The sequence below is a fragment of the Aegilops tauschii genome, chromosome 5, assembly GCF_002575655.3.
Source record: "Aegilops tauschii subsp. strangulata cultivar AL8/78 chromosome 5, Aet v6.0, whole genome shotgun sequence".
In the NCBI taxonomy this organism is placed as follows: Eukaryota; Viridiplantae; Streptophyta; class Magnoliopsida; order Poales; family Poaceae; genus Aegilops; species Aegilops tauschii.
The window spans coordinates 466,552,663-466,564,062 of record NC_053039.3 but is presented as its reverse complement, the minus strand read 5'-3'; the positions used below and the strand labels follow the sequence as shown (position 1 = coordinate 466,564,062).

At 48.5% G+C, this 11,400-nt stretch overlaps 2 protein-coding genes across 2 annotated transcripts; both read left to right on the top strand.

Annotated features, from left to right (window-relative positions):
• Positions 1-279: 279 nt before the first annotated feature.
• LOC109769754 (dnaJ protein homolog) lies at positions 280-4,030 on the top strand. Its single transcript, XM_020328478.4, has 6 exons — positions 280-605; positions 2,261-2,426; positions 2,531-2,678; positions 2,769-3,045; positions 3,136-3,334; positions 3,422-4,030. Exons 1-6 carry the CDS (start codon positions 456-458, stop codon positions 3,745-3,747), a joined length of 1,266 nt encoding a protein of 421 aa, XP_020184067.1. The 5' UTR covers positions 280-455; the 3' UTR covers positions 3,748-4,030.
• Positions 4,031-4,567: 537 nt separating this feature from the next.
• On the top strand, positions 4,568-7,687 carry LOC109769755 (large ribosomal subunit protein uL18z). The gene is made up of 9 exons (XM_020328479.3): positions 4,568-5,074; positions 5,650-5,719; positions 5,815-5,906; positions 6,014-6,140; positions 6,233-6,312; positions 6,397-6,513; positions 6,900-7,034; positions 7,143-7,312; positions 7,425-7,687. The coding sequence occupies exons 1-9, from the start codon at positions 4,583-4,585 to the stop codon at positions 7,537-7,539; spliced, it is 1,398 nt and encodes a 465-aa protein (XP_020184068.2). The 5' UTR covers positions 4,568-4,582; the 3' UTR covers positions 7,540-7,687.
• Positions 7,688-11,400: the final 3,713 nt, after the last annotated feature.

The window sequence follows — 11,400 nt, the reverse complement described above, 5'->3', positions numbered from 1 at the left end:
AGCTGGCCGCCTGCCTGAATCAGCCGGCGAGGACACAGATGCAGAGCGGCCACCAGGCGGGTGGGCCCCGGTGCTAAACCGTCACAACACCGACCGATCAAAGAGGAGTTCTGGCCCATACGATGGCGCATTTGGGCTGGAATCTCTGGCCAGCGACCTCACCAGGTCCAACAATCCAGGGCCCGGGCTCCCCTCGAGAGCAGTAAACAATTCGGGTCCGCGTCGCGGCCCGCGACGCAGAATACGCCTCCGCAGCCAGCTCACGGACTCCATTCTCTACATTAGCCCTGGCGTATCCAGCGGGGCCAAACCCTCTCTCTCTCTCACTCGCTCCGCCCGGCCGCCCGACTTTGACCGCCTCCTCGTCTCCGCTCCCACGCCCGCGGGAGAGAGGCGACCGGCGGCGGCGCGCGAGGAGGGGCCTACCCACCCATCCCACCACCCCGCCGGCGAAGATGTTCGGCCGCGCCCCCAAGAAGAGCGACAACACCAAGTACTACGAGGTGCTCGGGGTGCCCAAGAACGCCGCCCAGGACGACCTCAAGAAGGCCTACCGCAAGGCCGCCATCAAGAACCACCCCGACAAGGGCGGAGACCCCGAGAAGGTCCGATCCCGCCCTTCCTCCCCTGCGATCATCGCGTCTTAGCTGCTACTTTTTGGGTCCGTTCGGGCGCGATCTGGTGTGATCTGATCTGCCATGGCAAGGTAGAACTAGATAGATCGGGCGCGGGAAGTTCGTGCGGCGCAGGGAGTCAATTCGCGTAGGGGCATCTGTGATGTGGCCGAGCTGCGAATTCTGTGTGGATTCATGACGATCTGGTTCTGCTGGGGTTTGTAGCTCCCGTTGCGTCTTGGAGGATTTGCTGTGGCGATTGGCAGAAAGAAAAGAAGAGGATTTGCTGTGGCTAGTCAGGGGGGAGTGCTTGCCCTGCCTGTTGTGGTTTGATGTGAAGTGGTCATGATCGCGATCTTTCGTTGGCGTGTATTGCTTTCTGCAGAGTGCTGGCTACTTACACGTATAGGAAAGTTTCCCTGGGCTTGAATTTGGCTAGATTCGGGGAACAGAAGTATAGTTGTTTGCATGTTTTTGCAGGCCAGTTATTTTGCATCTTCATTGTTAAGTAAGATTTAGTAGTTTAAAAAATGCTCCTGGTTGGATAGTACTCATTTGGTGATTCATCTAGGGATAATGCATATTTGTAGACCTCTTTTCTAGTCTAGTTATAAGGTGGACAACCGTTTTCTTAGTGCCATGGGAAGACATTTGATGCTTCTTGTTTCTCTGATGTCCCCACAAGTCATACATGAGAATTGTCACCTCACACACCACAATTCTCCCACCCCTTGACAGCGACTGTGCCCAGTTGTTACTTGTTAGGAGTGCATCAATAGGGCAGCAGTGTGGGACATGCAACATTCCCCTATCATGGAAGCCCATCTTTCAGATAGCTTATCACATGGGGTGGTTATACATTCCATTGGTCATCCACGTTGTCCCTGCTGATAATTGTGTATGGGAGTGTCAAATCCCATGCTGATGGCAGAAAATGATATGTGTCTAGTCTGTATTTCATACCATGGATAATTCACCTTATCTGTTTTTGGACTTTTGTGAAGCTTATCATATGACACCTATGTGGAACTTATGATTTCCTACAGCACCCCCATTTTAGCTCTGATGCAGATTCCCTTACTAAAAGTGGTCCACTTGTTTGGACAATGTACTATTAGTTAAATGCTGTGATCTATCAGGGTAATTATCTGTTGGACAGTTTTTAGATCTGTATGATGCCGCTTTATTTATTATGCTTTTTGCTTATCTGCTACTCCCTCCGTAAAGAAATATAAGAGCGTTTAGATCACTAAAGTAGTGATCTAAATGCTCTTATATTTGTTTACAGAGGGAGTATATATTAGGTAATCGTTCTGCTTGACAACTCTAATCTCTTTATTCTGCTATACTCTGCTGTAGTGGAGTGGTACAAACTTCGCTTTTTTGTCTTGCTTATGTCGTGTAATATGATATTTCTTGCTTTGATGTAAATTTAACAAATTTTACTCTTTGAACTGTGAAAGAACTTGTTGGACATTATGGGATTCTGCCTGGAAAGGTCCAAATGTATCTAGTGAGCGTAAATATATCATTGTCGTTTTTCTGTACTGTTTTAGCTCTCATGCTAAATCTATTTGCTTATTTACCATGATCAGCAGAATGGAAGGCTTATTTCAGGTTTATCTGTTGTTTAAATTTTATTTCAGTTCAAGGAGCTGGCACAAGCCTATGAGGTTTTGAGTGACCCTGAGAAGCGTGAGATCTATGATCAGTATGGCGAAGATGCTCTCAAGGAAGGAATGGGTGGAGGAGGAGGTGGTGGAGTTGATCCATTTGACATCTTCTCATCATTTTTTGGGCCCTCTTTTGGAGGTATTGTTTGAAGGCAACCTATTTTCCTGTTTGACCATCAAACTCTGTTATATAGTGCATGATGTCTTGATGTAATAAATTGCATATGTATATTTTGTGCACAGGTGGTGGTGGCGGCAGCAGCAGGGGCAGAAGGCAAAGGAGGGGAGAGGATGTTGTCCATCCACTTAAAGCTTCTCTAGAAGATCTTTACAATGGTACCTCGAAGAAGCTCTCTCTTTCCCGTAGTGTCCTCTGCTCCAAGTGCAAGGGGTAAGTCTGGTTTGTTCCTTCCCAGTTAACCCAGTTGACCATGTGTTTTCTGCAGTGCTGCTCTTGAACATAGTTCCTTGTTTATTTCAGCAAGGGATCCAAGTCTGGTGCTTCCATGAGGTGCCCAGGTTGCCAGGGGTCAGGCATGAAAGTCACTATTCGTCAGCTGGGGCCTTCCATGATACAGCAGATGCAGCAGGCCTGCAATGATTGCAAGGGCACCGGGGAGAGTATTAACGACAAGGATCGCTGCCCAGGCTGCAAGGGTGAGAAGGTTCTTCAGGAGAAGAAAGTTCTGGAGGTTCACGTTGAGAAGGGGATGCAACACAACCAGAAGATCACCTTCCCTGGTGAAGCTGATGAGGCGGTATGCTTGTTCAGTCTATGATATTCTTTACTCTTTATTATTATAGCTTTGCTTCGATGTCCACAAACTAACAGTGTGTTTTGTTTTCAGCCTGACACTGTTACTGGAGACATTGTATTTGTCGTCCAGCAGAAGGAACACCCGAAGTTCAAGAGAAAGGGCGATGATCTCTTCTATGAGCATACCATATCTCTCACTGAAGCTCTTTGTGGGTTCCAACTCGTCCTGACCCATCTGGACAACAGGCAGCTGCTCATTAAATCAAACCCTGGTGAAGTTGTCAAGCCTGGTATGGCCTCATAGATCTCAGTGACCAATCTGTATACTGATGTAAAAATGTACTTGCTGATAATCTTTGGTTTTAAAATCTGAGCAGATTCATTCAAGGCAATCAGCGACGAGGGGATGCCGATGTACCAGAGGCCTTTCATGAAGGGCAAGCTCTACATTCATTTCACGGTGGAGTTTCCCGACTCGCTGGCACCGGATCAGTGCAAGGCTCTCGAGGCTGTGCTTCCACCAAAGCCTGCATCCAAGCTGACCGACATGGAGCTCGATGAATGCGAGGAGACGACAATGCATGACGTCAACATGGAGGAGGAGATGCGTCGGAAAGCCCATGCTGCTGCTCAGGAGGCGTACGATGAGGACGACGAGATGCCTGGAGGCGGTGCCCAAAGAGTGCAGTGCGCACAACAGTAAGATAGGTTGGGCAGCAAGCTTTTTTGGGACCCAAGATCAAGATGCCTGCCCGCTCTTTGGGGTTTTGGCGGTGTTATCGATGAAGCTGATTTTTGCCCGTATGGCGCCGGGGCTGTATCCATGTCTTTTGAAAAATGCTACGTGGCTACTCTTAATGTAGTGTGATACTCGTATAAAAGCAATCTGTTTGTGAAAACTAACGCACGCTGTCTGTCTGTCTCTCTGAATACGTTGTCTAAGCAGTACCGTGGACAATTTTGCAAAGCATGTTTGTGGTTTTTAATCAGGTTTTCTGGCTGGCATCGTAATCATTATCATCATCATGCACATTATTATCCACTTGCATTATTGTCGATCTAAGCACAATTCCATTCTTGGAATAACATACTAGAAGAAATTAGTAGGAGTAGCAGTTGAAAGGAGTTTATTAGTGCAGAGATTGCAGGGCGAGAGGCTGTGTGCTGTGCTAGGCCTGCTGGACCTGGACGTAGATCTTGACGCCGAGGGAGCAGTAGTTGCCGATGGTGCAGACGTAGTATTTGGCGTCGGCGAAGTCGAGGTGGAACACGGCGGGGCTGCTCTTGAGGGTGTCCGAGTAGGGGTCCTCCCACGAGCAGCGATTGTACTCCCACTGCCCCACCTGCACCACGTCGTACATCCCCGCGTCGAACCTGAACACTGCACGCACGCACGCACACATTTCTCGTCGTGAGAGATCAAACACGAACAGCACTCGCACTCGAGAGGGACGGTGGCGGCCGGCTCACCGAGGTTGTCGCCGGCGAAGATCGTCCTGTTGCCCGCCCAGTTGCTGTAGTGGTCGCTGCTCGTGGGGATGGTCCAGAGCGAGCCCCCGACAACGTGGTCCGTCGCCGTCACCGCGCACTGCGGCGCCGGCACGGCGAGGAGGACGCAGCCGGCCAGCAGCGCCGCGAGCAGGGACGGGATCGCCATCGCCATCGCCATCGCCAACGGTGATCCGCCGGAGGGACACGGAACGGAAGACGAGTCGCGAAGGAACGAGCAACCGCTCTCTCCCCTCTGCAACTGCAGCATGCAACAGCGGGCGTCATGCTCTCGCCCTCCAGCGAGCCGAGGCGGAAAAAAACAGAACGAAACGCAATTCATGGGCCTTAGAAGCGGGCCGAAAGAGGCCCACCCATTCGGGGGCGACTCGCACCGCGGCCCAGCAAGCAGCCAGGCCCGCCCCCGCGTATATACAAGCGCCACCACGCTGCCTCCCATCCCTAGCCCTTCCGCCCGCTCGCCCGCCCGCGCCGCCGCCGCCGCCTCCTTCCGCAGGAGCTCCCTCCCCGCAGGCGCGATGGTACGTCCGGTCTCCCCGCCTCCTCTTCCTCCATGGCTGCTGCTTCGGTCCGCGCGCGCGTTGCTGCGCTTCCGTGCGCCTCCGCCGCAGTGGTCGTCGCCTAGGTTTTCGATTTCCCTTCATAGCTTGTGACTCGGGGCTTAAGGGTTTAGCACTTCCTAGTCAGATCTGCGGCGTGCTTGCTCCGTCTCAGATCTGGATTTCTGCTGCTTCATGAGATTCTGTTGCTCGCGAATCATGCTTCGGTAGTATTATTGCCTGCTCTAATTGCCTTGCAACTGCTGTGAAAACAAGTTCCCATTTCGTAGACCAGCTTACGAGGGATGAATTAGAGTGCGGGATTTGTTTCTGCGCGCGACAGTAGACTCGGTTGTATTCAGGAAATAGTACTTGTGATTACTCTAAGTCGGCAGATTCAATGTTTCTCGTCATCGAATACAACTATGAACCACTTTGATATCTTATCATAAAAATGGTTTGTTTGTGCCGCCTGATTGATTACTAGTGTTTCCTGGGTGGCACTCATGTTCCAAACCCAGGTATACTCATATGCTTCTCTTTGATATGTCTTGTAGGTGTACATCAAGAACCAGAAGACAAGGGCGTACTCCAAGCGTTTCCAAGTCAAGTTCAAGAGAAGGCGCCGTATGTCTAACACCTGCCTCTCCATGAATCTGCCACTTCTGTCATTTGACAGCGATTCTGATTGGCTGATTTTCCTTTTCCCCATGTTTTCTCAGAGGGGAAGACCGACTACAGGGCCAGGCTGAGGCTCACAAACCAGGACAAGAACAAATACAATACCCCCAAGTACCGTTTTGTTGTGCGATTTGTATCCTTCAAAGTTTCTTCGTTATAATTTGTGCACTTGTCAATCTTCTATATTCTGCTTATTATTACCTTGGAGGCATGTTGTATCTCTTAACAATAGTACTTTAGACCAACAAGGATGTCACTGCACAAATTGTGTATGCTACCATTGCTGGTGATATCGTGATGGCCGCTGCCTACTCCCATGAGTTGCCTCGCTATGGTCTTGAAGTTGGCCTGACCAACTATGCTGCAGGTTGATTTTAGCTACTGAATGAATGTGCAAATGCATGCTGTGATCTTATGCATGCCTCTTTTCTTATCTAATTTTCTGAATGCATGATGTAGCCTACTGCACTGGTCTCCTTTTGGCTCGTCGTGTGCTCAAGAACCGTGATCTCGATGAGGAGTATGAAGGCAATGTTGAGGTATAATTTGGCTTCAATATTATTTTTAGTGTAATATCCTGATTTGCTGCTTCTGATGGGCACAACTAATATGTCTGTGCTCAGGCCACGGGTGAGGACTTCTCTGTTGAGCCTTCTGATGAGAGGAGGCCTTTCCGTGCGCTCTTGGATGTTGGTCTTATTAGGACCACCACTGGAAACCGTGTGTTTGGTGCCCTTAAGGTATGCGATGTTATTACCGTACAGTTTTATAAGTGCAGATGGACACTCAATGTCACAAGCCTTTGGCATGAAACTATCGGCAAATCACGATTGTTCGTTCCTCTTTAGCTACCTTAGATAGACTTGGGAGTTTAATTGCATGATTGCCCTGTAACTTGTTTATAGCTGCTCTGCTTTATTGTGTCAAGTTTCTAAAGCAACTATTTTTGCTGTTTGACCTAGTGAAAAAGCATTGTTATTGCTGTTTGTTCTCATTTTTTATTTGCATTAAGTGATATGCTGCTCCCTATTCTGCTGCATTTCAGAACTTATTTTGTTTTTGAATGCACAGGTTATATCCCTTGGAGCTTTTTTTGCCCCTGGTGTAATTATTTTTGGTCCTGCAGGGAGCTTTGGATGGCGGCCTTGACATTCCACACAGTGACAAGAGATTTGCTGGTTTCAAGAAGGATGAAAAGTCGCTGGATGCTGAGATTCACCGCAAGTACATCTTTGGAGGGCATGTCGCTGACTACATGAGGGTGTGTTGGAAGCCATTGCTCTCTTGATTCTGTATTTCTCTTGTTCATGCTCTTGTACCTAGTTAGTTGTTCATCTGTTAATGAACTTATGCCTTTCTCTTGTTGCAGTCACTAGCAGATGAGGAACCAGAGAAGTTCCAAACTCACTTCAGTGAGTACATCAAGAGGGGAATCTCAGCTGATGACATGGAAGCAGTTTACAAGAAGGTTCATGCTGCCATCCGTGCTGATCCCACCATGGCCAAATCAACCAAGGCGCCTCCCAAGACTCACAAGAGGTATAGTCGGCAAGCTCTTCATCATACTGTCTTGAGCGTGCATTTACTCTTGACCACTGTTCTTGAACACCTTGCTGTGAGCTGCATTGTGAACTTAGTCTTTTGGATGCAGGTACAACCCCAAGAAGCTGACCTATGAGCAGAGGAAGGCCAGCCTCGTCGAAAGGCTCAACGCCCTCAACAACTCTGCCGGTGCCGCCGATGACGACGAGGACGACGACGAGTGAAATGCGTTTTTGTTAAAGTCTGGCACCCTGCACAACGGACCTGTTCCTTTGAGTTTTGGTTATTATCTTGCTGGAGTTATAGATTGTGTTATCGGGATTATGTGCCGTGCTGGCATTTGGATATTGATCTTAATCCGTTCGTCTGGCACCCTTGTGTTGTTTTTGTGGCTGTGTCGTGCTGGTGTTGGCCTTGGGTCATGGCCTAAAACTCTTGTCATTTCATCGTATTCCTAACCAATGTAGGAATAGATTTTACTATGGTGTCGGACCTTAAATCGCCTGCAGTATCGCTCTCACGGTGGCTGCGAATTTACTGATGGTGCGGTCTTAAATCACTAGACAGGAAAATCTAATGCAAACTTGTGATATTTTATAATGGCAATATAGTTATTTGTGATGTTTTAAAATCGCACTCTAAATACTGATGTCAACGTTTGTACGCCCGAACTTTTAACATTTATTACCTTAAAAATAAGGTCAAAGTTGTAATGTTCCAACTTTTACCAACCACGGTGGGAAATCAAAAGAAAAACGACACACGCACAAGTAGATACTGTATATCTGTTCACTGGAAGAAGGAACATATTATTCTTGGGAATGGCCAGCTCGTACAGAAAGCAGAGCACGAGCTGAGCGGGGGGAGACACGGAAAAGAAGGCCGCCGAGATGCCCCGTGAATTTTTTTTAGGGCAAATCCACAAGCTTTATGTTGTGATTAATTAGCACATGTAATTAGGGGAAAACCTCCACTTACCCAAACGGCGTGCGGTTACATCCGCAACAGACGCCTCTCGGGTCTTTCTTCAAAACCGACGCATTCTTTCCCATCGCGACTCTCCGGATAGTATAAATTGTAATCTGCAACTCCCGATCAATACAAGTTTTCCCATTCGCTTCAACACACGTTATCACACACGCTAGAAGAGCCAGCGAGAGCAAGAGAGCAAAAAAAAAAAAAAAAACAACCGAGAAAGAGAGAAGGGAGGGAGCACTCGCCGTCGGTGAGATGCCTGGCCTTGTCTCCCTCCTCCGCCTGATCCGCGAGGACGGTCGCCGCTACCGCCTCGTTGCCCTTCGCCGCCATGGAGTTGGTGGCCTCCGCCGTTTTCGTCGCCGGATGCAAGCCATCCGTCGGTTCGGCCGCAGCACCGCTGGACGTGGCACCCCTGGCAGCCACTGATACGTCCATTTTGCATCATGCTTATATGTTGATATTTATTGCATTATGGGCTGTTATTTCACTTTATGGTATAATACTTATGTCTTTTCTCTCTTATTTTACAAGATTTACGTGAAGAGAGAAAATGCCGGCAACTGGAATTCTGCACCGGAAAGGAGCAAATCTGAGATACCTATCTGCACAACTCCAAAAGTCTTGATAATTTACGGAGAATTATTTTGAAATATTTAAGAATTATTGGGTGAAGAAACTACCAGAGGGGATCCACCAGGTGGCCACAAGCGCGGGGGGGGGGGGGGGGGGGGCGCCCTACCCCCCGGGCTTGTGGGCCCCATGGCCATCGTCCGGTGCCCCTCTTCTGCTATATGGTTGGTTTTGACCTAGAAAAAAAAGGAGGAAGCTTTCGGGACGAAGCGCCGCCGTCTCGAGGCGGAACCTGGGCAGGAGCAATCTAGAGCTCCGGCAAAGCGATTCTGCCGGGGACACTTCCCTCCGGGAGGGGGAAATCGAAACCATCGTCATCACCAACGATCCTCTCATTGAGGGAGGGTCAATCTCCATCAACATCTTCACCAGCACCATCTCCTCTCAAACCCTAGTTCATCTCTCGTATTCAATCTTGAGATTTTTACATCTGTGCCCCTGGTTCCTTAGCTCTACTCATTCATCCCCGCGTTCTTAACTTTTGCTCAATTTTCCCCACTCTCTTGCCAGAAACCCTCATAACTGGGCACAACGACGTTGCCGTCGGGTCAAAGGCTTCACCGTTAACTCTGACTAGTGGGGCCACGCTGGACTGTGCCTCGTTGGGTGGTGTCGCTGTTCGACCATTGGGCCGTGGTTTCGTTGGCCCGTCCCTTGCATTAAATGTCTGCGCACGCCGCCAGGACAGAAGCCTGCTATGCATGCACCCAGCAAACCCTGCCTGCATGCGTCGATCGAGCCTGCATGCGCCGATGCCAATATGTAGCTTAAATAGCCGTAGTGCTACGTGTTATTTGGTCGTGGCAATAACGGGGTCAAATGTGAAGTTAGTAGCTCGTTTTCAAACCCACCGCAGCATCGGGAGTGTACACGCGTGGGAAACAGTGGTTTGAAAAGGAGAAGAAAAAGAAGCTAATTGCACGCGTGGGAATCTGTGGTCATACCCTATATTATATGAACAAAAAGAGACAATTTTTGAAGAGCTTGTGGCCATTTTGAATGATAAAAATAAATTTGGCCCTTAAAATTTGGTCATTTTACATGATAAAAAGAGATAGAGGGCTTGTGGCCATTATACAAATGCAAAATGACCCATTTTTTGATAGTTTGTGGCCATTTTACATGATAAAAATACATTTAGCCCTTATAAATTTGGTCATTTTACATTTGTATAGAACAAAAAGAACGATGCAAAAAACAGAGCGAACGATGCAAAAATACAGAGTCAGCACGTTCACAAAAAACAGAGTAAACGATGCAAAAAAAAACGACGCAATTCGACGACCCAGAGCTTGGTTTCCTTTTGGGCCCAATAACAAAGTTTTTTTTCACGGAGTCAGTGGTGGGCGAGCAGCCGAGCACAACCAATAGGATCGCCTCTCGCGGATCGCCCCATGATCCAACGATGCGGAGCCGTCCTTGTGATCCAACGGCGCGGAGCCTGCACACAGCCAGCCCACCTAGTTCCTTCTAGAAGGCCAGATCTCAAGGCTGTCGTTTGGCGCGAGGGATGATCGGACGGCTGACGTTGGGAGCTAGGGTTAGGCGAAACCCCGCGGGGTTTAGAGGGGTTTTGAGCTGGTCATGGGGTTTCGAAGGCTTTGACTGAGCATAACTAATTTAAAAAAATCAAAAAAATATGAAATCTTCGCCGTTCGTCGTTTTATAAGACAAACTAACAAGGAAAAATACTAAACTTGGTCCGTGGTCATTTTCCTGAAAAAAACCCTAGCTGGCACGATCGAGGTCAAATGAGCACCATTAATTTGAAAAAATCAAAAAAATAATATAAAACCTACGCACAATGTTGTCTTATGTGATATGTTACCAACCAAAAATCATAAACTTGCTCTATGGTCATTTTCATGAGAAAACCTTCACACATATGAGCTATCATGTACATGATTTCATAGAGTTCAAGGAGAGGAGGTGGTGTTACCTTCTGTTTTTTAAAAAAAAAAATCAAAAAATAGCGAGACTTCGAATCTACACTATGGAAAGTGAATATGTGTTAATAAAAAAACATTTGGCTAGAGTAGGTTCAAAAAAACTTGATTACAAATGGGTTGTTTACCCTAGCTTGGGAGCTCATTTGGAGCACATTTTCTCAAATTCAAATTTATTTGACCTCCTCTAAATCACTTCAAATTTGCGCCCCAAATGCATCGGCGCGGACATCGAACGGACGCCACCCGTGCCTTCTCGCTGTCCGCCGCGTCCCCACCTGGCAGCCGCCCACTTGCGGTCAGCTTAATTTATGACCACGGGCCCACGCGTCAGCGATGGCGGTCGCCCTTTTTTAAGCCGACCGTGCGACGGGGCCATCCTCATCCAAACTCGCCGTCCCCATCTAGGCAAGCTCGCTCCCTCGCCGACAAACCCTAGCAAAAACCCTAGCCAACCCTAGCCAGATGGGGCTCTTCTCCGGCGCCGGCAGCAGCAAGTCCAAGGGCAAGGCCCCCGCCATTCCTTTCCCC